The sequence below is a fragment of the Amblyomma mixtum genome, chromosome 3, assembly GCF_055824585.1.
Source record: "Amblyomma mixtum isolate Tamu chromosome 3, ASM5582458v1, whole genome shotgun sequence".
Classification (NCBI taxonomy): Eukaryota; Metazoa; Arthropoda; class Arachnida; order Ixodida; family Ixodidae; genus Amblyomma; species Amblyomma mixtum.
In genome coordinates this window covers 266438740-266466080 of record NC_143014.1, presented here as the reverse complement: position 1 = coordinate 266466080, position 27341 = coordinate 266438740, and the positions used below count along the sequence as shown (strand labels likewise).

General features: G+C 44.2%; 1 protein-coding gene and 2 pseudogenes across 2 annotated transcripts; 2 read left to right on the top strand and 1 right to left on the bottom strand.

The window, feature by feature from the left end:
• Positions 1-8: 8 nt before the first annotated feature.
• LOC149354644 (fanconi-associated nuclease 1-like) lies at positions 9-7910 on the top strand. The gene is made up of 4 exons (XM_089577533.1): positions 9-74; positions 2386-2585; positions 3519-3611; positions 7781-7910. The coding sequence occupies exons 1-4, from the start codon at positions 11-13 to the stop codon at positions 7793-7795; spliced, it is 372 nt and encodes a 123-aa protein (XP_089433659.1). The 5' UTR covers positions 9-10; the 3' UTR covers positions 7796-7910.
• A 3813-nt stretch (positions 7911-11723) lies between these two features.
• On the bottom strand, positions 11724-16033 carry LOC149354643 (protein salivary glands marred pseudogene; annotated as a pseudogene). Its single transcript, XR_016289341.1, has 3 exons — positions 15997-16033; positions 15131-15324; positions 11724-12898 (listed from the first exon to the last, which is right to left on the bottom strand). The product of XR_016289341.1 is annotated as a protein salivary glands marred pseudogene (transcript).
• A 703-nt stretch (positions 16034-16736) lies between these two features.
• On the top strand, positions 16737-18584 carry LOC149354642 (T-complex protein 1 subunit theta pseudogene; annotated as a pseudogene).
• The last annotated feature ends 8757 nt before the right edge of the window (positions 18585-27341 follow it).

Sequence of the window (27341 nt, the reverse complement as noted above, 5' to 3'; positions counted from 1 at the left end):
GAGGAGCACAATGGAAGTCATCTCTGTTGAAGAGGTGCCACTGCGACACTACAGCATGCAAGGATACCCTAAAGGTAACCTAAGATTATGGCAAGTGAAGTGCGTTAAAATTTTAATGTGGTTGATGCTTATGCTGATTGTTGTGCTTTATTTCTTTTCACAGCATATATTCTTCCGTATTTGTTTCCACATAGGTCAGCTATGAATGCACGTCAATTACTAAACTTGGTACTAGCCACACTCTAGAATGTAAAAGCGTTAATGTAATGGACTTCATGCGTCGAAGGTTCACTCTGGTCTATAAGGCATACCGTAGTAGAGGGCTTCGTATTAATATCGATTACCTAAGGTTCTTGGCTTGCTTTGAAATCTCCGCACACAAGCATTTTTACATTTTACCATTGAAATGAAGCTACCTTGACTGGATTCAAACACAGACTTGTGTTCTGTAGCAAAACATCATAGTTACCAAGCTACTGTAGAATGGTAAAAAAGGCATTGCGAGTGCAGGCCGCTTCTTACGTTTATGAAGGCAAGGTACAGTTTGAAGACAACAAACCTTTATTCTGGGACAGATTATCAGACCCGAGGGCTGCAGATGACACCTTCGTGTGGGTGCAATGACTGACAAAATACTATCATCTGAGTTGTGGATAGGGCCCCTTATGATATTCATAACTAGGAACCACCGCTGCAGTGCCTGTTTCTTCTCGGAAATAGGGAAGTTATGCAGCCCAGGGTGAGCTTGGCACTGGTTGGCATTGCACGTGCCATCAACTACACGAGGAAGAATAGGATAGTGGATACTTGCGCACTGACATAGCCTTAGGTGGGTGTCCTGCCATTTTCCCCAGATGCGCCTTCTCTTGTTGCACTGCTGTTTTGCTTACCTTGATACTGTGTTACATTCGCAGTGCTGTCATGCTATTAGATGTAGGAACCATGCTTATAGCAATTTTTAGTAATAAGGGAGTAATTACTCATTGACATCCACCCAATTGTAGATAGGGCCTTTTATGATATTCATAACTAGGAACCACCACTGCAGTGCCTGTTCCTTCTGGGTGGATGTCAATGAGTAATTACTCCCTTATTACAAATCTACTCCACCTTGGGGGATTCCCCTAAACATTTGACCAGCAGTTTTTATGTCTCAGCAATGTTCTGCTGAAAGTGAAGCAAGGAAGGGGGAAGTTATCTATGTAAGGGAAGTACGCTCCCTTATGTTCATGTACCTTATGCTGTTTATCTTGAGAAATCAAGCATATCCATGTCCACAGTGAGTAGTACAGATGCGGACATAAGTGAGCAGAGCACGCTATTCTGTTCTAAATATAATCACTATTGGTGATCAAGAAAGATTATTTGTCTATGAGAAAGTGCACTAACTTCCATTAACAGCATGCACATGTCATAGCTCGCAATTTCAATTAGCCAATGCATGAAAAATGTTGGTAGACAGTAGTATGCTCCAGTTACTTTTATCTGCATCTGTACATAGTGGTGATCAAATAATCCAACGTGGCACCCTTGCATTCACTGTTTTGAATCCTATGATTGTGAGATGGTGGTGACCAATAGTATTATTGTGAGACATTCCAGCGGCTGAAAAGACAAGGAAGAAGGTAGACAAGACAGGACGAACGCCGGACTTCAACTGGTTGAAGTTCAGTTGAAGTCCGGCGTTCGTCCTGTCTCGTCTACCTTCGTCCCTGTCTTTTTAGCCGCTGGAATGTCTCACAGTAGTACTAGCAACCAACTAGCCCAACTTTCTACGCTTAAAGACTAATAGTATAACTGAAAGTATTGCAACGCAGTGCAATGTGTTCTAGCCCCTGGATCAGCAGGGTCCTGGTCAAAATTTTTCGGGGCCTAATTTGCTGTTCATGCGACACCATCCGGATGGCATGGGTGCCAGGGTTGGATGTTCGTAGGGTAAGCTGAGCCATTTTTAATGGCAGATGTACAAGGACACTATGAATCTTCAGTGAACAATTTCGGTAAGAATATCATTATCGGTCCATGCCTTTATCCCACTCCTCAAACATCGCATGGTCCTGTCAGGGTACCAAGCACCAAGATACAACTTAGTTATAATATCATACTGCATTCATTGTTTGTTATGTTCGTGGAAAATATACCGAAATGGCAAAGTGCGTTTTTTAGTGCTGTAGCAATACAAATGTGCCTATTTTTGTCTACCTTCAGTTTTTTTTTTATTGAGGTGGTTTTTAGCTTTGTCCACACCCTTTGGCAGCTCTGGCAAAAGGTGAGATTTCTTGAAATGCGAAAGTTTGTTGTCTTTAGATTTTAAATGCTTTTCTGATGATCTGTTGTGTTCTGCAGATACCTCTAGGGTTCTTTCATTTGGTGTGTTTCCTTTAGGGGTCCATGGTGAAGGCTCTACATTTCGTGCGCTTTTTGGCCTTCTCTGCTGGGATGTGATCTACGTCAGTGGTGTACCAGATGCGTTTCGATCTGCATACCAGGCCCTGCCCTTGGACCTTCACACAGATTGCTTCTTTGCGAACCGGGAAGAGCACTTCCTGAAAGCATTCAAGGCTATCTCAGAAAGCACAATACAGGTAATAGTGACAACTCTGGAAAAGTGGAGAAGTTAGGTGGCAGTCATTTGAGGGCATTTGTAGTATTTGCCTGAGCTCAGAATTGTAGACCTGCAATTTTCTTGGCTCTATATTTAAAAGATGGTGACCTCAAAGCCCGTGTTAAACGATGTTGTATGTATTTCTTAAATCAGTCTATATATTAAACTTTGTGTTTAAATTAACTTCTGCCTACCCTTGTTAGTACCCCGAGTACAAAAAATGGAATACTTATGCATACTTGAAACTTCATATGTAAATATTCTTTCTTTCTTCTCTGATCCTTAGCATACAAGTGACTTTTTGAAACAAATGTTTGTTGCAATACTCAACATTTGAATATAGTAACATCATATTTTTCAGATATTTTAAGGTGTCCACAGTTTGATGTGTCTAAAAATTTTATTTCACTTGAAAGATACAGTCAAATCCACTTATAACAATACTGAAGTGCCATGGAAATACCATTGTTATAACCAATAATTGTTATAACAGGGTTGTGCCGAAAATACCATAGAACACATGCAAAAGCTGACGGTGTCGCAACTGACCATTGTTATATCAGATATATTGTTATAACCGGTAGTGTTATAAGTGGGTTTGACTGTATAGTAAATACAGTTCCACATTCTCAGTGGCTAAAAATATTTGCCCTTAAATGGCTTACCATTCTTGAATTAGTTGAATGAGCCATCTAAATGTCATCCATTTGCTCGTCAGGGTCAACTGTCATTAATTCACACTGCCAGTTTAAACTGAAGGTTTGATCCCATCAGCTTCAGGTGTATTTTTACGAAAGGGCTTCTTTTAATTGGAACTCCGAATATTTGAAACAAATTTTTGGTGACCTTTGAGTTCATTATTGAGAGTTGACTGTCCAGGGTGTTCTGAAATCAATTATGCCTATTTTTACAGGAACTTGAGGAGACGGTTGCAGCTACCTACGGCGCCCACTGCGGGAAGTCCAGCTTAGTGCAGTGGGACTGGTTCAGCTGCACTGACATCCAGGTACCCGGAGTCATTGGCTCATGCATTTACTACTACTACTAGTACTACTCTGTGCCGACAGTAGAAAGCATCCAACCCATTGTCTGTATGCATGTATCTGTGTGAGTGCATTTGTATGTGCATATGTGAGAGAAAAAAACCTCTGGAAAATGCCTCCTCCAGGGCACCCTTCAGAAGCCTACGGCAAAAGCAGATTGATATAAGTGATAAAAAGGCGCTCAGTGCAGAAAGTGAAACGTATAGATAGTAGTGCTAGCTGATATTTCTCACATCGCATAGTATAATCACCTGTGCATTTTTTATTTCAACTGAAGTGTGAAGTGTGTAGAGGAACTTACATGCACATTCATGCATGCATGCACGCACACACGCACCCCCATCCCTCACACACACACAGAATGAAGCAAAAAAATAAGGCAGTTGTAAAAAATAAGAGTTTGCATACCACTGTAGTTGCGTTTACCTATATTACTATCCATCCATGAGCGGCTGAGCCAGTGGCTATGGCATTTGATGGCTGAACCATGCACAAAATTTTCTCATAAAAACAACATTTTTTTCAATACTTGTGACCTGTTTTTGCGTTTAAGTAGTACAGCCAAAATTCTACTTCTATGCCAACAATTTCACTAAAACATTCCATGCTTTTTTCTCTAATATATTAACTATAGTAGGATACAACTTAAAATACAGCAGCAGTTGACACTAGGCCATGATCCGCATCCTATATTACTCCTCTAGCCAATCACAACTGTCACCGAAATCACTTTTTTAATTAAGCAATCCAGATATCAGAAGTCTAGAGCTTATTTTTTCTTGTGCTCAGCTTCTTGCTTAGGCAGCAAAGAAAGTTTTAACTATAGACTACTTTTTTGTCGTGGAGGAATTCTGTGTGGCGGTCCTGAATGTTGGCGGAGCTTCACTGCAGACTTAATTAAGTTGTATTCGACTATAACGGATTCAAGTTAAGTTTCATTTCTTTTCTTTTGTGATGAGTGCCAATTTCAGGCTGGAATAGGCTTAGAAGCTGGTTTGCACAGCATTGCTAGTTATTAAAAAAACTGATGTTTTACGAACTTACTTTTACTTACTTATATATATATATATTGTGACAAAGACGAAGCTGGAAGTGGCGCGGGACGGAGCACTCGCGCTAGGCCAGCGGCCATTAAATCATCTCTTGTCCATCGTTCATCACGCCTCATTCTTCGGCTGGCCGCCACGTAACAATATATATATACAAACACACTAAATAATGGACTAACAAGAAGGAAAAGCTAACTTTTCCTTCCATATTATGAAATGATATTAGTGCTGCACTTGCCGTTCAGTGCAGTGCATCTTTTTGCCACAGTTGACTTCAACACATGTACCTCAAGTATTTTTTATTAGCTTTCTTTACAGCCACTTTGACTGTAGCATTGTTCTTGTGCCAGCCATAGAGTTCTGGCTTCTTAGATTCACTCCTGCATACTTTTTTGTTTGTGAACTGTAGAGTAAAAAAGGCAGTCTTTCACTTAGCTTCAATTACATTAATTTTAAATGATATATTCTTAATGTTGAGCTTAAATACTGAGGTCCTTGGAAGATCCCAAACTCAAATTGCCGAGTCAGCTTTGCAACACTGTTTCTCTAAATTTAACCCAGCACCACTGCCTCATGAAAAGGCCGAGAAGCTTGGCATTTCCGAGAGCTCATGCGAGCATGCTGGACTAACCCTGCGAATACATTTCAGGTTCGGGTAGCCTGACTTTCTTCTTTCTTTCTATGTTTGGGTGTGCCAAACCAACACTTCTGCTTGCTGATTTGTGCAGTCTGGTATCACTTGCTGTGCCAGTGGCACTGTGCCGTAAAGTTTCTTGGGTCAGTTTCTTTTTTCACAAATAATGAAGCATTTGTTCACATGTGAACTGTAGGAATACTACACTTGGTAATAGCCTTTCTTGGCAATGGAAGGAAAGATACAGGGGCGGAGCCTCTGACCCTGTGTCACTCCACCAGTAGTTTGGCTGCATGACGGCCAGTAGTAGTAGTACAGTACAACCTAATTAATTCAATCCCCCCTTAATTCGGAGAACTGGATAATTCGGACACCCTGTCATGTAAAAAATATGCGCTCTTCGATGGCTTGAAACTTATTAAATCAAAGAAATTAGACCAAGGTCTAATTTGGATGGGCGGCGGATATCACATGTGCACAGGGTACCTGACATGAGGTGGTGACTCAGCTATCTCGCCACTATAGCAAGAGTCAAGCTTGTGTCAACCCGACATGCAGAGGCACTGCACACATAGCCACGATTATTGAGGAAGGTAAACACAGTGCTTCATTTTGTGCAGTTCTCTGCCATTTTCTTTGTTTTTGTTGCATGCACTTTGAGGACTGTGCTGTGAATGTTCGTTATCGCAGAGCCTGTAATCATTTTACATCATGTCCTGTGCACGTAAGCAGAGTGTGCTTTTTTTTTGCAGGGTATTTGTGCGGGAGGGGGGCGAGGTTGTTGATTCTCCTGGTGTGCGAGAGGACATGTGTGTTGAGCCATCTGACAGTATGTGCACACTACACCGTCAGGCGGATATGCAGAAAGTTATTTCCACGCAAATTTCTCACACCAAGCAATCAGTGATTACAGTTCTTATCAGGAAACAAAGGCGTGTTGATGTGGGACACTTTGTTGCGGTTTTTACCAGTGCCCCTGATAATCTGACGTTCACTTACTTCGGACATTTTTTCGCCAGTCCCGTCAAATTATTGATGGGCTTTAACTGTAGTATATGGGGTTTAAAGGGACACTGAGGAGAAATTGAAGTTGGCTTGTATCGACAGAATACCAGCTCCTGATTACAAAAACGCCAGTCGTACTGACAACAAAGCTCTTGTAACGTAGAAAAGAGCAAGAACCAAAATACAGGTATCGCCGCCACAGGCCAAACTCGCAAGTACAAGCGTGATGACGTCATAGGACAAAACAGTGTTGCTAGAACCAAAGGTTCTAGCAACTCTAGGATCCGAGACGCCACAAATCACTGAGGCACAGCCAATGCATGCGCAAATCTCCTTGACGTCGCCAGATGGCGCCACGAGCCCGGCAGCTACGCGCGCGCCTGAATCATCGGGACCAATCAGCGCCTGCTCACCGGCTCCCGGTGTTCCGCTAGCGGTAACAAGGTACACGGTATGCTAAAGGTGTCTATTTGCGAGAACTTCGTTGAAGGCTTCGAGAACGGGATCCATCGTAACGCTGGCAAAACGCCAGTGCAAACGTAAGCGAAGCGACTGTAGCGACGGCCGCAATAGCCGATAGATGTCTTCAACGTGCGGCCGGCGGTAGCTTTCTTTTTGGCTGCTGGCAGGCCGCACTGCTGGCAGCAGAAATCACGGAGTCTGCGTTACGTCATATGGACGTCATGTTTCACGTCACTTAGTCTTGTGTCGTCATAGGAGAATCCCAAGTTTGAATCAGAGCGGCGGGAAAAACTTTTTCAACTTCGAATCCAAATTTCTTAGAAATAAACGCATCTTTCGCTGCCGGCCAAGTGGCAACAAAGCGATGACATGCCGGACTATCGGAGTTTGCTATAAAAAAGATATTAATAGTGCTCTCCTCACTGTCCCTTTAATGTCCTGAAGCGACACCTAGGCCATGAAGAACGCTGTCTCTTGGTTGGTTTATACCATCTGGAGTTCTTTCACGTGTGCCGGCATCACACACCACACTGCCTCCATCAAAATTTGGCTGCTGTGGCCGGAATTCAATCCTGCAACCTTGGGATAGTTATAGGCTAGGTAAAGAGCACCAGGTCCCATATTAGTGTAATGCAGTTTGTGGAGCCAGGATGTGCACTCTTGAGTCGTGGTGGAAGACGCACCATTTCTTTGAACCAGAGCACATTATATTTTAATGTTCACCCACGTGAGGAGGTATTCTGATCCTTGCTTGAGCTTTAAGGGTCATGTGTAACGAAAATTTTCCAACTGATTGTGTAGCAACATAGTATGAAGGGCTTCATGTTCTTCAGGCTCTATTCCACCTTGATGGTGCACTAAAGTTGGTTTTTTGGCATGGCACCATTTCAGCCTTCTTTATTTTATGTGATTGTGTAGTAAATTCAAACACGTTGCCAACGTGTTTTCAAGATGGTAATTGTCAGTGGCATGACATGTGTAGGAAATAGTACGTTGACTGGGCCCCACTGTGCTTTCAAGAGTCTGCGAGCTGCTGGCGCGTCAGTTTCGTCATCGTCGCAGCGGCCTCCCAGACTTGCTTGTTTGGAACCCAGAGACGAACAAGGCTAAGGTGAAGGATGTTTCTGCTTTTATGCCTGTTGCACAAAGTAGTAGCAGAGATCTTTGCGTTTTTTTAGTGTAGTTTATCAGGTTTAATGTGCCGAAGCAGCTGAAGCTACGAGGGACACCGTAAAGGAGGGCTCTGGATAGTTTCGACCATCTGGGGTTTTTTAATATGTGCTCCGACAATGCACAGTACATGGGCTTCTAGCATTTCGTCACCATCAAAATGTGACCACTGCAGCCAGGATCGAACCAGTGTCTTTTGGGTCAGCAGCCGAACACCATAACCGCTGAGCCACCATGGCGGCTTTTTAGTTTTTTAAAGCAAATGTCTGGAGAGCTTCAGTGTTCTACATTACTAGTACAATTGATTTTTACTTAGTCCAGCACATTTTTTGCGGACCTCTATCTACAATGAAGAAATTTTTAAAAAACTGCACGGTTTTTGGTACGACAAAGTATTTGTGTGCTGGGGACGGTTGCATCTGCTTCTTCTTTTCGTGATTTTTAATCTATGCATCCTTTTCGACATACTTATTTTTTTTTCTGTGCATCAAGGTAGCAGAAGTGAAAGGACTTGGGGACACACTGTCCCCAAAGCAGGTTGTTTGGCTACGCGAAAACTTGGCTCTGGGTGTGGACTGCGAAGTCTGTCGCGTCACAGGTGAGCTTTCCTCTGGCTTGGATGTTTCATATGTCATAACAGAGGCAGCTGAAGACTGGCCAAAAGTACACGATGCCTTGATCTGACGACTGTGTGTGATATGACTGTAATGACCGTATGTGAAAAATGTTTTCTCCAACTTTCAGCAACAAGCTCCAAAAGGTTACAGAAGAGAAAGAAGAATGGAGCAGATGAGAGAGAATGCTCAGAGAAAATGGACTGAATTGAACGCCATCTGAAAGTGCCTTTTGCAAGTTGCATTGTGTAATATACAGCTTGATTTTTGTAACAGCCTCATGACTTCATTACTTCACCATGCTTGCAAAGGCTTAGAGTGCTTGGTGTTTTGCCTTCAGAGCATTTTCAAGTGGTTGGAAAGACGAACTTATACTCCTATAACTGGGTTATACTATGACTGACTTATACTCCTATAACTGGGTTGTACTATGACTGACTGATACTCCTATAACTGGGTTGTACTATGACTGACCAGAAGTCTTTCTTGCCAACTGCTTTGGCTAGGACACATAAAAGGGCAAAGGGCTGCTGTTTTCACTTCGTCAGCTGCGAGGTTGTAAAACCAGGATGGCATTTGTTAGGACCAAAAACTACAAGGATTAAGAGAAAGCTACAACTTACTGCAGCAAGCACTGCAAGAACTGAACCAGAAAGAAATGAGGGGTCAGTTACCTGACACAGCGTCTACAAAGTCTTTAGTGATTTTGTGTTTTGCAAAGCTGTTTACGCAATGAAAAAGCACAGGTTAGCTTACGGGACTGTTTATTCTCTGTTAAGTACAAAAAAAAGAGGGGTCTCACATACATCTGGGCATAAAAAGGTGCAAGTAACAGCAGATGACTGACTTCTCTGAAAACCGGTTTCTCCAAAAGTTAGCATCAAGGTGCAAAAATAGCAGCTGGCACAACCACCTCCATGCATAACAAGATCTTTCAAATTTATAAAACTGGCTGCATAGCATGTCTGGAAGTTAACTAAGCTGCTATGCAACATCTGCTGCAGTGTAAAAATGCAACTGCATCGTAGATGGGCAATAAAGGCACTGACAACCAAAGTGCAAGGCTTGCCGAGAATTTGGGAGCTTCTTCCACTTGCATGCCATTGTTGTTTATATTCAACCTGACCTCAGATTGAAAGATTCTTCTAAGTATATTGGCTACTGACCAGCAGGCGTTTGACTTGCAGCAAATACAAATATTCAGGCTGCAATACACTAATTTGCTATAGAAGCTGCTTTAGCTGGCTTTCAGCACTAAATCAAAAACACAAACATTCACCAAACTCCAGTGCTTCCACTGAAGAAAGACAGCTAACCATAAAGGTTAGTACAAGATTATGGCACTGCTTAACTTGGTACACAGATGACTAAAAGGCTTCCCCATTGACACAGGTGACTGGATATTTTGTTTGTCTGTTTACATGCGTCAGCACCAAGTGGCGACATTGGCCCGGTGAGTGTGAAAGTTATGGCAAACCAAAATGTTAGAAAAAAACACAGCAAAGAAAAATAGGGGCACCGTATGGAGTACGACATTCATTCCTGCTAGTAAACCTGTAAAACACGACTAGAATAAATGGTCGTAAGCAGGCTTTTCAATAACAAAGTGAGGCTGTAAACAGGCAAAACTTCGGTAAGAGGTTAAAAAAAAGAGTAAAGAAAATACCATTTGTGCGCGAAAGGTAACGTCAGAGGAGCATGTGTCGCAAAAGAAAAAAATATATATATATTGCATGCATGCAGGCTGTTCAGTGCCCATTATGCTTTTTGAGTCCGCAGCTCTTCTGAAACATGGAAAATAAGAAACTGAACAGTAAGCACACTATGAATATGGCAATCGTTTGCCAAACTGTTGATTGTCACTTGAGTTACTGAGCAAGATCTTTTTTTTTCTGTATGACAACACCATGTCCATATACGCGACACCAGGCAACCATCCAGCTGGGCAAGAGGGACATGCGATTATACGAGGCGAGGCACACATGTCAAGAAACTTTGAAAAAAAAAAGAGTCAAAGTTCCACAAGTAGAGCTGGGTCGCTCTGGTCAATATGCTGTTGGAAAATGGCTAGCCAAGACAAAAAGCTTTGCTTCCGTTATGGTTAGCGGTATCAGAATAAATAAATATTTGTTCCCCAGTACCACTTACGGCATGGCAAGACTGCAGAGAAAGTGGTAGATCGACTAATAAATGATCATAAAACAGCACACAAGAAAGCATGGAATAATAGACAGTTAGCCACTGCAAAATCAACCACAATGAAACATAGCAGCACTATCAGGGATGCCGTTGCAGACACTACGGTACTCAATAGACTTTCGCTTGATGCAACAATGACTTAGACACTTATTTATAGACAACAGCGACGAAATAATGCACAGGCATATTCAAGCAGAAATTGATGATAAAGTCCCCTTCCACCCCTTTTTTTGCATGCATGAAGCTAAGTAGGCATCAAAAATGTGCACATTGCTCAGAATTGTACGCCAGACTCCATAGCTGACAAACACGGCTGGCAGCATAATGCACCCTGTTGGCCACATGTGTAGTGTCACAGGTATGCCGAAGACCTGGCATAAGGCACTAAGCACATTAATCTCCAATGGTGCCAGGGTAAATTGTACTGAATCAGGAGGCCACTTAGGTTTCTAAGAGACAGCTTTGGCTCCGGTGCTTGTATAATGTATATGGCAGTGCGTACATTTTTTCACCATTACTACTGCGTTTTTTTGTTCGAAAGAGCCACTGTACTGCTTTCAATGAAGTCTGCTGCTCTTACAAGCATTAAGTACAGTGCAGGATGCAGCCATACTTTTACATGAAAGGGATGCTTACATGTTATTCACAAAAACACAGTCACGAAATTGAAATCTTCATCATCTCCGAGACTTGAGCATTACACTGTTTGGCATCAGCATTGAATACACATGTAAAAACAATTTCCGTTCCACAACTTTGTTCAAAATGAGGAAACTGCTGTGCTGTCAGTTTTGTTTCTTCGGCCAACGTGATTTATTCCTAATGGCGCAGCTCTGGTGGCTAAATGAAACCCATTTCCCTGCTCTCACTGTTCACTTGTGCATAGAAGCGTTAGCTAACGTTTCTGATCAGATAAGACAGTTGGCAAAAACCAGCTGCAATCATCCTCAGTGACACTCCACTAACAAGACGCTCTACAAACATGCCAGTGTTCTGCTCTGTGGTAAACATTTAACCTTTTTCAACACATAGTGAGTGAGTTAAGAAGGTAATGAGTCAAAATTTGGTTTCAGCATCCATGGCTCTCCTTAGACACCGTCCCATTTTGGATGTTCTGTGTGTCCCACCAGATGACAGTATAAGCCAGTTAAAAAAAAATGGTGCTGTACCAAGTCTCTCTGAACACCAAGTGCAGGCACAGTTGCGTAGTGGGTCGCATAACTGACTGACCCTCCTGTGCACATTAATTACACACATATATGAAAAGGTACCTCTTGCATAGAAAAGACCAGCGCCTTGGAAGGCACAAATCTAGGCACTTTCCAGCGCATCACCAGGTATAAGTAAAACAACCAAATACATTACATGGACAGTATAACAACAGTGGGTCACCCATGCATAAAGCACTTTCCTTGTTCTTTGCTCCAGGTGTCTACACTCTCCGTTCATTTTCCCATTAGTTACAGTGAGCATTAAAAGAACAAACCTGGCTACGAGCACTCAGATGGAATGCACGTACAGTCTTGAATATGCAAAGGCAAGCGCCATTTGAAAGCAAACCTGCCAACCTTTCGGCAAGGAGAAGAAACTGGCTGGCTCCTTTTCCTTAAGCCTGTGCGCTGTGATAACGTTTCGAAGAGACACGTGCTTTCAAGCGCACCGAGTAAGGCTTCACCATAGTGCAATCTCTACCCAGGCAGATGCATAAACACCAGAGGCACATTTTCCTTTTCTGCCAACCAGCTTTCCCCTCAGAGGCTCTCTTTGTCCAAGGCTTCATGTAAATCTTTGACGACTCTTCCCAGGCACTCACGGTGAGCACTGTCGTTTCCAAACACCGAGTCCAATGTCTCAGGTTTTCCAAAGAAGCCAAAGATGTGCTCGATCCGACCCATTGACTTGGCCGTCAAGTGGGAGCGCACAAGGTCGGCAAGCAGAGCTCTACACTCGTCGAAGGCGCCAACAAGGTACCGCCGGTCGTATGAGAACTCCATCTCGTAGAAGCTCACCACAGCCATGGCGTGAGCACGCAGCTTGCGCTGATGCTGTTCAGCCACCTTTACCTCGTCTGGTGAGAACTGGTTGTTTCGGTGCAGGACACCAACTTTCACCACAATCTGGGATGGGAAAACGGGTTGCAATGGTGATACCAACAGACAAAAATAATAGGGAGAAAAAAGTGGGTTCTGAGAAGTGTTTTATCAGAGGCAAACATAATCTCAGGACCGAGTACAAAAACAATGCAAGAAAACATAAGAATGCATGCTTGAATTGTTAAACCAGTTCAAGCTTATGATCCTAAGGTAAAAAAAAAAATCTGCACGAAGTGTGCAGAACCAGATTTCTAGGTTTGTTCTTCAGACCTGCACAAGACATGTCAAGAGCAAAACAATCCATATTTAGACCGTTCACTATATTTATACCCATAACATATTTACTGGAGCGTTCAGAAATCAGTACATCTATACCGGAGTGCATTTCATGTGTCAATTGCATTAACCCAAATGCGCCCTGATGTGCTACATGTAGGACAGTTTTTTTTAAAAGCTTGCGCCTGCTTATTTGGTTTATTGGGGTTTAGCGTCTCAAAGCAGCTCCGGCTATGAGGGACGCCGTAGTGAAGGGCTCCGGAAATTTGGACCACCTGGGGATCTTTAACATGCACTGACATCGCACAGCACACGGGCCTCTAGAATTTCACCTTCAAAGAAATTCGGCCGCCGCAGCCGGGATGCACCTGCTTGTGTAGGTTCAAGAGGCTCTAACTTTTCTGTGCAAGCAATGGATTTGGAGCGTTGGAGCAAATGGATTCTCCAGTTGGAATCAATTGGTTCCAGTTGCGTTTTTAGCCATCTGACCAACTGGATCCAACTGGACTAACCAATTAGACCCATTAGGCCCTAGGCAGTTACTGCATCCACAAAATATTCACAAAATATACCTCACAATTAGGTTGTGCAAAATACATAGTGCAAGATATATTTATATAATTTAACATATTATTAACATGCAAAAGGTTTGGTTTGGTTTGGTTTATGGGGTTTAACGTCCCAAAGCGACTAAGGCTATGAGAGACGCCGTAGTGGAGGGCTCCGGAAATTTCGACCACCTGGGGTTCTTTAACGTGCACTGACATCGCACAGTACACGGGCCTCGAATTTCTCCTCCAAAGAAATTCAGCCGCCGTGACCGGGTTCGAACCCGCGTCTTTCGGATTAACATGCAAAAGGATAACCCATTTGTGAGGACTGCAGGGAGACACTCCCTGGTGCCAACCAACATTTTTAGTACGGAATTGAAATCCACATGCATTTATAGAAATCAAGGCCAATAGACACGCATACATCAAACACAAGAAACACTACACTAGTAGCATATATATTAGCTCAGTATGCACATCCAGAGAACACACTTCGACTCCAACTTCTATACCCCATTTATGAGGCTCTCATGCTGGAGCCAGTGATGCTTGCCCATTGAGTGCAGTTATTTAACTTTTGAACGCAGTGGTGGTGCAGATGATGAATGCAATTTAGTAGGTTAAGCTGCCGACTGCTCTTATTATAAGAACCGTATTAGTTCTGCCTTGTTTGTCAAATACGCAAACATTCACATGGATTTGGACAGACCAATTGGATAAAACAGCTAAGACCAATTGGGCTCACCAGTAGAAACTCAACTGGCCCAACTGGATATTCCATTTTGACTATCGAATTGGAACAACATTCCAACTGGAACCAGTTGGAAATTCAACTGATTCCACTTGCGTTTCTTTTTTTTTACTGGGTTCTGAGAAAGCAGCCAGTCTTCTCTGGTAGCAGTGAGCTGATTCAACCCCACCGACTACATTATATGAGTCTGCAAGAGAAGCATACAGGATTTTCATACTGTCATGAGAACATGGCCATATGTGATGAGAAATGTGACAGAGATGAGTTCAAATGTTTAAAACATTATTAAACGTACGCAATAGACAGTGCATTTGCTTAGTGCCCCTATTATATTATGGCTCAAAAGTCGGTATTGAGAAAAATATTTCCATCAATAAAAGGGCGATTCAGAGTCTGAAACCCACTTTACTACTTAAAACATTTCCTGAAGTTAGGGCATATATGGGTTAATGAGGCGAAACAAATCTACTGCAAAACCGAATCGTTCAAAATCATCCTTTTTAAGAAAATTACACTTTTGAATGCGAAACGCGCAAGTCAAATGCACTGTTGATGTCAGCTGTCAGTATCGGAAAAGAGGCCTGTGGACTGACGTTGTCACGGCCGCCAGAGAGGGTGGTGCGACCGCACATGCGGCTTACCGAGTCACAACGTTCTCCGCAGCTTGCAAGCACTCACCTTAATAATATTCTTGGTAATTTTTTCTGCATCTTTTTTGTTGCCCGACACATGCTTTACAAGTTTGTACAAATTATCCAGGAGACTTGCGGAGACATCATCGATGAACGCCTTGGCGACGCTCTTGTTGCTCACGCGACTAAGCAGTTTTTTCTGGACGCGCAGGCCGATGTCATTCGCGTGGAACTCAGCCACTGTAAAAAACACAATGCACGCAGAGTCATGACAGGTTTCATATCGGCCACGTAAAACATGTATGTACTAAGCCGTTTTTCTGGTTGTTATAACCACTACAAACACCATACAAGGCAAGAACTAGTTTGACTGCCCACATAGCAGCTGCCGTCAAATCTTTTAATGGGTTAATCAGACTTCGTCTTCCTGCGAGGTGCTTGCTGATAGTGAACGCATGCAAAACGGAGCGTGTGGTGACCGAACAGCGCAGTAACGCCGCTAGTGCGAACATAAGGAACGGAAACACGAGGCCAGGAAACTCCGCCGCCAACGCCTTGAAGCGCAAAAGCAAATGGTAACAAAGACAAAAGGGTAACTTACTGTTCTCAGCTTGAAACGGGACCCGATTTACAGCTGTCGGAGAGCATACAAGGAGATGCAGACCCGTGGACGCACCGTTGATACACAAGATGATGCGTTCAAATCCCAGCTGCTCAAAACCGTTCAATCGGAACTGCCAATCTCTAGTCCGTGAGTCACCTGACCTCTTTCCTTCTCCTGCTACAGTTTCGCGCAGCGTTACAGTGGGTGTAGAAGCAAACCAGTAAACTTAAAAATGGGAAGTCCGCTACGGCAGCACAAGAACGGTGCGTAACATTCGTTACTACCACGCTACGCTGTCTGTGTCATACTCGATATGCTCGATTGGCTCGGCACTCGTTCATTCATGCCAGTGCTATCGTTGGCTGGAAGCGCTAGCTCCTGTTGCTCAGTTGAGTAAGCATTTGTTTATGGTCAATCTGGGCACTGATCTGGGTCGCCGTGAGTCACTGACATAAGACGCACCCGTTTGTGCCCTCGTTAATATGTTCGAATAAAAAAGGAAAAAACAAGCGTTTCCTGTCCCGAACGTTGGATGTGGCGACCTGACATAACGATTTAAAAAAAAAAGCTGCTGAAACACCGCACCGACCGCATTGACAAGAGAGAGGGAAAAAGAGGGGAGAATGAACTTCGAAGAGAGAATGGCGACAGCTTTGTACTGAATTTTAAGCTTATGCTGGCTGTAATTACAGAACACTGTAATGACAGAAAAATTGCAAGATGGCACTTCGCGGGTTCCAAAATACGCGCTTTTCACATATGTAGCAAAACGCTCAGCTGGCGTGTATGCGAACTGCATGCGTCCTTTCATCACCTTTTTATATAAATAATGTACTCAGTCATTTATTATCAGTCTCTACTTTAGTTAATCCTTTATTACTAACTACCTTTAACATGACTCATATCGGAGCAGCAACAAGCAGTTGTCGACAATTTCGTTGGTTTCGTTAACGACGGCAGCGCTGGAGCGGCCGATCCACAGTAGCGGCCTATCCAAAGCCAGTTAAGAATGCGGAGCCAGCTGGCTAAATGCTATCAGCGCCCCCTCCTCGGGTGCGCCAAATAAGGGAATCTATCTGCGGCCGGCGCATTGTCACCACCGGCGGAGCACGAGGTATTCGTAATAAGGGCGATTCAAAGCTCGCCTTCGCAATTTATCGAGTCGGTAGGACTCGTTAGAGGATTTGAGACTTCCCGAAGCATCTCTGTCAAACAAGGCTACGACTATGTCGTTCCGTGGCGGTGCTCCGACAGCCCTTTCGCAGATGCTGAAAGAAGGTTCGCGACATTTCCAGGGCGTCGATGAGGCCCTCTTCCGCAGCATCGAAGCCTGCGTGGAGCTTGCTCGGAGCCTTGCCTCGGCCTACGGACCAAATGGACTGAACAAAATGGTGATCAACCACTTGGAGAAGCTCTCTGTGACCAGCGATGCCGCTACCATTCTAAACCAGCTCGAGGTGCAACACCCCGCCGCCAAGCTACTCGTCATGGCGTCTCAGATGCAGGAGGCTGAGGTGGGCGATGGTACGAACGCGGTCGTTCTGCTTGCCGGAGCCTTGCTAGAGAACGCCGAAGAGCTCGTGCGAACTGGCCTTACGCCTGTGCAAGTTGCCGAAGGCTATCAGCTTGCGCTGAAAAAGGCCCTTGACCTGCTGCCCGAATTGAGCGTCGATGAAATACAAGACATCCGCAATCCAGAGCAGGCTGTGAAGGCAGTTCGCACGGCAATGTCCAGCAAGCCTTTAGCCGGCGCCGACTACTTGGCCAAGCTGGTGGCCGAAGCTTGCCAGGCAGTGCTACTTGAATCGGGCGCTCTCAATGTGGACATACGTGCGTGTCTGCAAAGTCCTCGGTTCTGGCCTCGACCAGTCTCAGGTTGTCCTCGGCATGGTTTTCAAGCGGCAGGTCGAAGGCGACATCACCAAAGCACGCGACGCCAAGGTTGCCGTCTACTCGTGCGCCGTGGACACAATGCAGACCGAGACCAAAGGCACAGTGCTCATCCAGTCGGCGCAGGAGCTGCGGCACTTCTCGCGCGGCGAAGAGAACCTGCTCGAGGAGCAGATTAAGGCCATCGCTGACGCTGGCGTCAAGGTGGTGGTGAGCACTCCATGGCACTCCATTACCTCAACATGGCACTCCATTACCTCAACAAGTACGGCCTCATGGCGGTCCGGCTGCCGTCAAAATTCGACGTGCGACGCGTGTGCCGCGTCGTGGGCGCCACTGCCCTGCCAAAGCTTGCGGCGCATCGACCCGAGGACCTGGGCCTGTGCGACTTGGTCTACCTGGACGAGCTGGGTGACACGCCGGTGGTGGTTTTCCGCCAGGAGGGCCACCAGACCCGCGTGGCTACGGTGCTGCTGCGCGGCTCCACCGACAGCCTGCTGGACGACGCCGAGCGTGCCGTGGACGACGGTGTGAACGCCTTCAAGGCGGCCACCAAGGACGGGCGCCTGGTGCCCGGCGCTGGGGCCGTCGAAGCCGAGCTGGCTCTGCGCCTGGCCACCTGGGCAGACACCCTCCCGGGGCTCGAGCAGTACGCGGCGCACAAGTTTGCCCAGTCGCTGGAGTCGCTCATCAGGACTCTGGCGCAGAACTCTGGCGCCTCGAAGCCCGAAGAGCTTGTGGCTCAGATCCAGGCAGCACACAACCAAGGCGATGCCAATTCATGCCTGAAGGAAGAGGGCGTCGGAGATGCGGTGAAGAATGGCCTGCTGGATCTTCTCATCACAAAGCACTGGAGTCTCCAGTATGCAACCAATGCTGCTTCCACGGTTCTGCATGTGGACCAGATCATCATGGCCAAGCCAGCTGGAGGGCCAGCACCAAGGTCTGGGGAAGGGGACAGGGATGATTAGTTAAGTGTGACCAATAAAACCCGGTTCTGTCTGTATTCTGCTGCCATTTTTATGTGCATTTACTGTGCCACTGTGCAGAGCTGACTTGACTCTGCTACATGGCTTCAAGCAAATGCACATGGTACTTTGTTGCTACTTTAATATCCCAGATAAATTTTGTCACCTATGTAAGTGCTGTGATGTCAGCAGTGTAAAATATAGCAGATGGAAAATGAAACATAAGGGAAACAGCTGCAGGAGATTTAATGAATACAATGGCACTAATGTTAAGTACACAGCAAGACTTGCGGAACTGGAAATGCCTATCCCTAAGTAGCTATGCATAAAAATTCTTTATATTGGTAGTATTCATTCCCTTCAGGCACAAATAATCCAGTGGAGAGAAAATTATAATTTCAGATTTTTGCAAGGAGCATACTTGGATTATGCACCAAATTATCCCAGTCTTCCTCGATGAGTAAATATTCAATTTCTGTTGCATCCTTGTGTATCCGCATCATTACTCCGCACTTTTGAAGATTTCATTTATACTTTGTCATGATGAGTTATGTAAATGAATCAATCTGTTTTATGCACTTGTTTATGCTTGCAAAACAAGTGAAAACTGATACCACTCACATTCTGAAGTTGCTGTAGAACAAGGTAGGCTGCTGCCCCGAACAATGTTGGCTCTAACCCGGCTGCAGCGGTCGCATGTTGATGTGTGGTGAAATGCTAGAGGTCCGTGTACTGTGTGATGTGTGTGCATGTTGACGAGCCCCAGGTGGTCGAAATTATCTGGAGCCCTTCAATGCAGCGTCCGTCATAGGTCAAGTTGCTTTGTGACATCAAACCCTATAAATCAACCAAACCAGCATAAAACAAGGTGGCAGGGATTAAGAAAAAAGTGGATTCCTGCGTTAATTTCATATGCCTGACTCTCTCCCTTTCTACGCAAGGTTTTTCAGACTTCAGCACATTTTATTGCATCCACATTTGAGGACATTGCGCTATATCATTGTGGTCGCATCCACATCTATGGATATAGCACCCGACAGGACTGTGCCCAGTCATTCCCAATTTGGACTTTCTGTAGTTCTCATTTGTGCATTCTCGTTCTGAGCTACATTTTGTTAAATGTACCATGAGTCATGGTGAAAAAATAGTGTCAAAGGAACACGAGGGATGGAAAGGGAACTTTCAGTTTTGTATCATGAGTCTTCCTTTCAGTATACACACAAATTGCTAGATTATGCTTATTATAAAGTTGACCTGTCTCAAGGAGCTGGTGCAGCCAAGTTGTTTATTTTTATTGAGCTCAAATGTCATATTAATCCTGCTTGGGTGTGGTGTGATATTACAGGCTAGTGACAGTGCTGTAGATGAGAGCAGGTCATTAAATAACACCTGTAGAGCTTACTGAAATTTGATTTCAGTGAGCTTTCAGCCTTGCTGCTTGTGATACTTTGAGCAAAGAAATAACATGTTCATTCTGCAAAAAAAGTGAAAAACAGAGATCGAAACATTACAGTGCATTGCATTACATTATCACCAAAATAAATATCATGGCTATAAGTAGGTGCAGTAATGGAAGGCACTAAATAGTACTTAGTTTCTAGATTAAAGTAATTAAATCTTGTCTGTTTCTATAACTCACTAGCCATATATTTACTCTTGATTCTAACTTCAGCTTGTTTGGTTCCAGAAAAATAAATTTGACATTGGCACAAAGAACTGCTTTGTCTACAGAGAGTATTAGGCGTATCAATAACAAGGGCAAAATAAAGTGTGGACCTAAAATAGAACTTCGTTGTGTGCATCTTGTTTCTGATGGTCTCAGGATGCAACATCTTATTCCTCCTTCAGCTTGTCCCATTTGTCTATGTGGGGTCACTGTTTCTAATTAACGTCCTCCACTTCTGCCTTCCTTGAACTGTATACACAGACTAATTATCCTGAAGAACTATCTCCACTAGCTCTCTCAACCTTCTCTTTGGGTGGACCCATGCTGTCTCCCTTTGGTGCCAATTTCTAATGCCTTTCTTCCAAAATATTCTTCATTTCTCCTCATTGCATGACCAAACCAATGAAGCTATGACCTCCTGTACATTTGCCACTCACATTGGGGTTGTTCCTATGTTTGCAACCTTACTCATGCTCCTTGAGTGGTCATTCTATACTCGATCCTTCCAGGTCACTTCTGATCTGTGTTCTGATCTCAGTCACACTTTATATTTACCCAGTTTTACCCTAGCTTCTGTGTATTTGCCTTTTATTTGGAAGAGGAAGGGAATATTGGTGTAGTGCAACTGCATGTTGTAGAGGTGGATATTTAGTTGCAGTGCATTCTGTTACTTCTGAAAACAAAATGTTTAGCATGAAGATGTAATGGTGGTTATTTACAGACCTTTTCGTGCCCCTTTTATTAATGTTATTTATGTGGTCCCTAGTTCACCTTTAAAACATTGTTCAGATAAATATAACTGTGTGCATGATTAAGTGGCATTGCAATATCTGGTGCTATGGAACTAGACCTGCCTTTATTCTGGCCCTTGGGCACACTATGCATGTTCAGAGATTCTTTGACATTTTGATGTTCAGTTAACACAGGGGCTTCAAAGGGACTGTACTCTGCATATTATTGCAGATGCAGCTCAATTGCGAAGCAACATTCCAATGCAGTTGTGTTCTGAAATTTAGCACATATAAAATGCAAATTAAAATTAGTGGAGTAGTATACCCATATCCATATATCCATACAACCATATAAAGTTTCTATAACCATATCATCATCAGTACTATTTAGTATCTATTTAGGGCTAGTTGATGCTTGCGTGAGAACATAATGTGAAAATAGCGCATTGACGTGGGACACAAGAAGAGGAGTGCCCTGTGTGAGTATGCTACCTTCTCATCATGTTCACAGTATGTGTTATTCAATTTCGTGTGTGGTTTGTCAGCAATTTGAAATTTGTGATTCTGATAAGCAAATTATATATTTGCATTTTATCTTTGCCCTTACTTTCATGGGTTTGTCAAAGAGCTTGCTTCCTTCTTTCATGTGGTTATAAGCTTACACATGCAATTTCATTTCATTTTGTGCTTCATCCAGAAGCACGTACTGAAATGTTTTAAAGCTCAGATCAATACTGTTTTCTCATAAAAACAAAGAAATGAAAAATTAGACTCTATCTCATTCAGAACATCAGAGCAATTTCTACTTCCTACAAGAGCCATGAATGTAGCCACAGTTTCCTCATAAAATTTGGCACATAACATTAAGAATGAAAAATAAAGGTAATTAATCATTCATATTCAAGGCCAATGAAGCGGACCCATTTCTGCTGTTTTCAGCATTACAAAAGTACACATCATTCAAACTCTTGGAAGGTAGTGCAATTTAACTGTGAAGCACAGCATATCAGCTAGGTTACCACAGCAATAAAGTAACTGGCAGATAAATACTCTGTTTCAGTACACCCACATGAGTTTAAAAGTATGTCGCATACAATGAGCATGGTACATGGTACTAGCTTAATCTTGGAAACACTATATGTTGTCCAACAGTGACTTGTGTATAGTACCACAATTATTACAGTTTCATCACAGCGTACAGTAAATATCTCATAAGTGCTGATGGCCAAAAGACACTCAGAAATACAGGACAATGTTAGAGGTGTTACCACTTTTCCTCTCTTTTCTGAATAGGTTGAAGTCTTTCTTTGGCTGATGAGAAGACATACTTGGGTGATAAGAAAAAAAAATTTCCTGTTGTGATACTTTATGTACGAGTTTACAATCAGCCTGTAAGCAGACAGTATCCTGCAGAAGTGTTTGACCTGTACAAATGCATTAGGATATTATTCATCAATAAGGTTTTGCTTTAAGAGACTAACTTATATTGAATAGACAATTTTTTTCATTGCGTGAGTACATTTTTTTCTCCCCTAAATCCCACCTCAGTGCATCCAATAAAGTTTTTACCTACCTACAGCCTGCACATGTTAAAAAGATGCTGGAGATGTGTTGCAAGTTCTTGATAGATCCAGCCTTGAGCACTTTCAGTAAGCTGTTGTCAAGGTAGATTCCTGACATATATTCACGAGTCGAATATAACGAAACATCTTTCTTGGAGTGACAACATCTCTTAAGAAACACATACTTAAGACATCTATACAGTGTCATATACTAGCTGCGTTCAGTCAGCGGGCATGTCGGTCATCCACCTTTATTATACATGTCTGTATATTTAATTGAAAGTGAGCTGGTATAGCATCCCAACATCTGCTGGTATGGTCAATTGCTTGAGCTGTTCAAAAAGGCACCCCTACTTGCATGTTCGTCTTGTTTATAAAGGGCATGGTTGTGCCAGTAGTGGTGTCACTACAAGGACATGGAAAGGGAAAGCCTGGAGAAATTCTCTCATCCCCACACATCTTTGAATACGGGGAGCTGCGAGCTACATAATTTCATCTTCTCGCTGTTTACATTTCTGTATCAAACATTTATTATGATGACTGTCGTTAATACGCAGCCTTAACAAGCACGCTACTTCAGAGGTAAACTAATCGAGAATGTGTGACCGATCCACACCTTTTAATGATCATTCGGTCTGATGCAGAATTATGAACGCATTAGAGAATCGTAATGTCACAATTAAAAATTTTTGTGACTATGCAGGGAAATAAATGTACTCTCAGTTATTTCTACATGGCTGTCTTCCCTAACACTCATTTAAATGCAGTGGGCTAAGGCCAAGAGAATGTACAATTCAGAGCACATTTGTCTCTTCATCAAGTGAGCATGTGATAGAGAGTTCCACTCTTTCTATGGGCTCTTACAGTTCAACGACATCCTCGTGTGCATGGAATTTTTCTGGAATAATTTTTTACCCATTGTGTTACATTTGGGCTGTGTAAAGTGGTTGGCCACAAAGTAGACACTCTTCTGCATGTAAACGTTAAAGCAATAAGCCTCAGAACTGCAGCTTCTGTAAATCCTCTCCCAAGGTTAGGTTATTTGTAAACATAAATACCCCCGAAAGCAGAAGGTTTGACAGCCGTCGCCGTAGCTCAGCGGTAGAGCACCGGACGCGTAATTCGGAGGTCGTGGGTTCGGATCGCACCGGCGGCATGTGGTTGTTTTTTCTTCTGCTTTTCTAATCAATCAACTTTAAGCGACAACATATTCAGTAATATTATAAATTGATCAACACCACAAAATAAAAAAAATAATTAAAAATCCCCTGTGCCCCTTGGTTTCTGTGGCTGTTGGCTTCTCTCATATTTATAACGAGCCCCTCATTCCCCTTCCCTTGTTTGCTTAATTGCTTAGCGAGGGCCTCGGTTCTGGCAGCCTTGACGCCATAGGAAGCATAAGAGGGTTCTCACACAGCTTCCACCCTCGCCGTTCGATGACGTTCTACGTCACACCAGCGGTAACTCAGGACGTTCTACGTCCGCCGCTTAAGAACGTGGGTGGCATTGGTGAACACTCCCAAGGTTAGGTTATTTGTAAACATAAATACCCCCGAAAGCAGAAGGTTTGACAGCCGTCGCCGTAGCTCAGCGGTAGAGCACCGGACGCGTAATTCGGAGGTCGTGGGTTCGGATCCCACCGGCGGCATGTGGTTGTTTTTTCTGCTTTTCTAATCAATCAACTCTAAGCGACAACATATTCAGTAATATTATAAATTGATCAACACCACGAAATAAAAAATAATAATTAAAAATCCCCTGTGCCCCTTGGTTTCTGTGGCTGTTGGCTTCTCTCATATTTATAACGAGCCCCTCATTCCCCTTCCCTTGTTTGCTTAATTGCTTAGCGAGGGCCTCGGTTCTGGCAGCCTTGACGCCATAGGAAGCATAAGAGGGTTCTCACACAGCTTCCACCCTCGCCGTTCGATGACGTTCTACGTCACACCAGCGGTAACTCAGGACGTTCTATGTCCGCCGCTTAAAGGCCCCCTGCCCACCCGCGGCCAGCAGACGCTCTCTACCTCACTTTGAGCGAGCCTCCTCTCCTTCCATTCCCTCCTCGAAATTTTTCTCTCCCGCTCCTCGTCGAGTAGGCTCGGCAAGGCAAAATCACCCCTTCCTTCTCCGGTGTAAGCCGGAGGCGTGGTGTCTGTGGAGTGCGTCACAGGGCGACGTCATGGCCCCGCCTTCAATAGAATTCTTTTCTTGGTTTTTGCATTTTCTCCGCACACTGAACGATCGAGAGGCGCGATCGGCTCGACCACCTAGACTTGTTAGCGAGCGCATCCTTTCATACATCTGTTTGTCATTCCCAGTTAACGAGCCACCTTTTCATTTTCTTTTAGGCCTCCCCACCGTTTCACGAGCGGACGGGCGGAAGTCGGTTGTGTTCGAAACACACGGCGAAGCGCGGACCCGGCAACCGCCCGTTTGCTTTTCTCCATGCGTGTTTGTGTTCTGTGTGTTTGTGTCTTTTCTCCGCTCCAAAGCATATGTCATTCATTGGAGTCAAGGCGTACGCAAGATGCACGAAAGATAAGCGGTATGTGTGCGGAGCGGTAAAGTGGGCGAGCGAGGGAAAGGCTCTGCTGCACTACTAATTAAAACCTTGTTTTGGGGGGCTCGCATAGAAGAAAAGAAACTGAGAAGGGAGCGCGCACGCAGAGCGTCTCGTGACGGGATCACGGCGGGGGGGGGGGGGAGGGGGGGGGGGCGAGCCAACTCCCTCAGTTTTACTGTTTTTTTACTTTTTATGGCTAGGGTTCAAGGCTGTCGCCGCACGCTCCCTCCGCAGTTTTTTTTTTTTTTTTTGTTCCTTCATGCGGGTTTGTAGGCATGAGCCAGAACAGAAGGCGCTGCGGAAAGCGTTGTGCAGACGACGCGACGCCAAGGCTACGCCCAACCTTCTCCCGTCAGTCAGAACGATGCACCAATGGAGTGCCTTTAGCGAAAGTAGCCCCCCTTGACGTCAGCGGGGTGCAGAGTAGTGGGCCGGGCCCGTTTTTGAAGGAAGGAAAGAACGAACGGGCTTTGATTTGAATTTTCGCAGCTTTTCGGGGCGCGCATGGCTCTAGTATTTTGCAGAGGTTATCTTCGATGCCTCATCTATGCAGTGGGCTTGTTTTTCAAAAATGTCCGGACCCTGGTCAGTGGCCCTTTAAGAATGTGGGTGGCATTGGTGAGCACTCCCAAGGTTAGGTTATTTGTAAACATAAATACCCCCGAAAGCAGAAGGTTTGACAGCCGTCGCCGTAGCTCAGAGGTAGAGCACCGGACGCGTAATTCGGAGGTCGTGGATCCCACCGGCGGCATGTGGTTGTTTTTTCTTCTGCTTTTCTAATCAATCAACTTTAAGCGACAACATATTCAGTAATATTATAAATTGATCAACACCACGAAATAAAATAATAATTAAAAATCCCCTGTGCCCCTTGGTTTCTGTGGCTGTTGGCTTCTCTCCTACTGATAAAAGGTAATTTGCACTGTACAATCGTTACTGCTGTTTTACTTAAGCCCCTAGTGTACTTAGCTTGTCATGAGCTGACTGTCATTTCTGGCTCTTGACGAGTCCAGCTTATTAGTGAGTTTTCTGGCACTGTGTGTTCGGTTTAAGGTGATTAGGGCTTATCAAAAGCATTTTGCCCACAGATGTCACCATAGGCACTAAAAAACCACATTGTTGCTATTAAAAAAAACAAAAAAGTGCCCATTAGCAGTATAATGTTTCTACATTAAGCTCTGCTTGCTAGCTTCATTAACTGCGAGGCGTCAAATCAGTCTTAGGCACATGTGTGGCATTATGCTAGCTACACAATATTTTATATCTTACAGTATGAATGATTAATAGCAAAGGTAAATCCAACACAATTTATATATGCGAAACATTCACAGATACACCTAATTACCTTATACAGGGTCTGTTCTGAAAGTAGTAGGACTGGTTTTTTCCTGGGCGAACGGGCGGACAAGAGGCGGTCTACTCGTGCAGGATCGCTGAAGGGGGATATTGGGAATGCTGGGGAAAATCGGCAGTCGGCTATTGGCCGTTGAAGAGAGCAGGTCGCTTGTACTGTGAACCCCTGTCGAAATGTCTCGTCACGCAGAATCATAGAGCGTTTACTGGACCAGCGATACGCGATCAAATTTTGTGTACATCTTGATAAAATGAACAAAGAAACTCACGACATGATTAAGGAGGCCTACGGTGACGCTGCCATGGGTATATCAGGAGTTTTTTGAGTGGCACAAGCTGTTTCGAGAAGGTCGGGAAAGAGTGGAAGATGACGACCGCTCCGGACGCTCTTCGACCAGCAAGACCAACGAAAATGTGTAGCGAGTGAAACATTTACTGAACAGTGATCGTAGGACGAGTATCAGAATGATTGCTTGATCTTGAGCATTCCTCAAACCCAAGTTTTTGAGATCCTAACAGAAAACTTAGCCATGAGGAAAGTGTGCGCGAAGTTGGTGCCAGGAGTGTTGTCAGAGGAGCAAAAGTCCAACCGGAAAGCGATCTGCCAGGATCTTCATCATGTGAATGAGGACCCCGATTTTTTGCCCAGCACAAGGCGGCAACGCTGCCTCAGGCCCCCTACAGCCCCGACTTGGCCCCACCAGATTTTTTTTTATTCCGGAGAATAAAATCGACGCTCGAGGGGAAACATCACGGATCGGTAGAGGCGGTTCAATAGGCCGTGACGAGGGAGCTAAACAGCATTCCGGTCCGGGCGTTCCTGGAGGCGTACGAAGACTGGAAAATTCATTGGCAGTAGCGTGTAGGTGCGGAAGGGTGCTACTTTGAAAAATTCTAATTGCCTGTACTATTCTCTTTTTTGA

Coding starts and splice junctions, on each gene's coding strand:
- LOC149354644 (XM_089577533.1), top strand. CDS start 11: ATGGAAGTCATCTCTGTTGAAGAGGTGCCACTGCGACACTACAGCATG. Junction 75..2,385: donor CATGCAAGGATACCCTAAAG/GTAACCTAAGAT, acceptor TGTTTCCTTTAG/GGGTCCATGGTGAAGGCTCT. Junction 2,586..3,518: donor TCTCAGAAAGCACAATACAG/GTAATAGTGACA, acceptor CTATTTTTACAG/GAACTTGAGGAGACGGTTGC.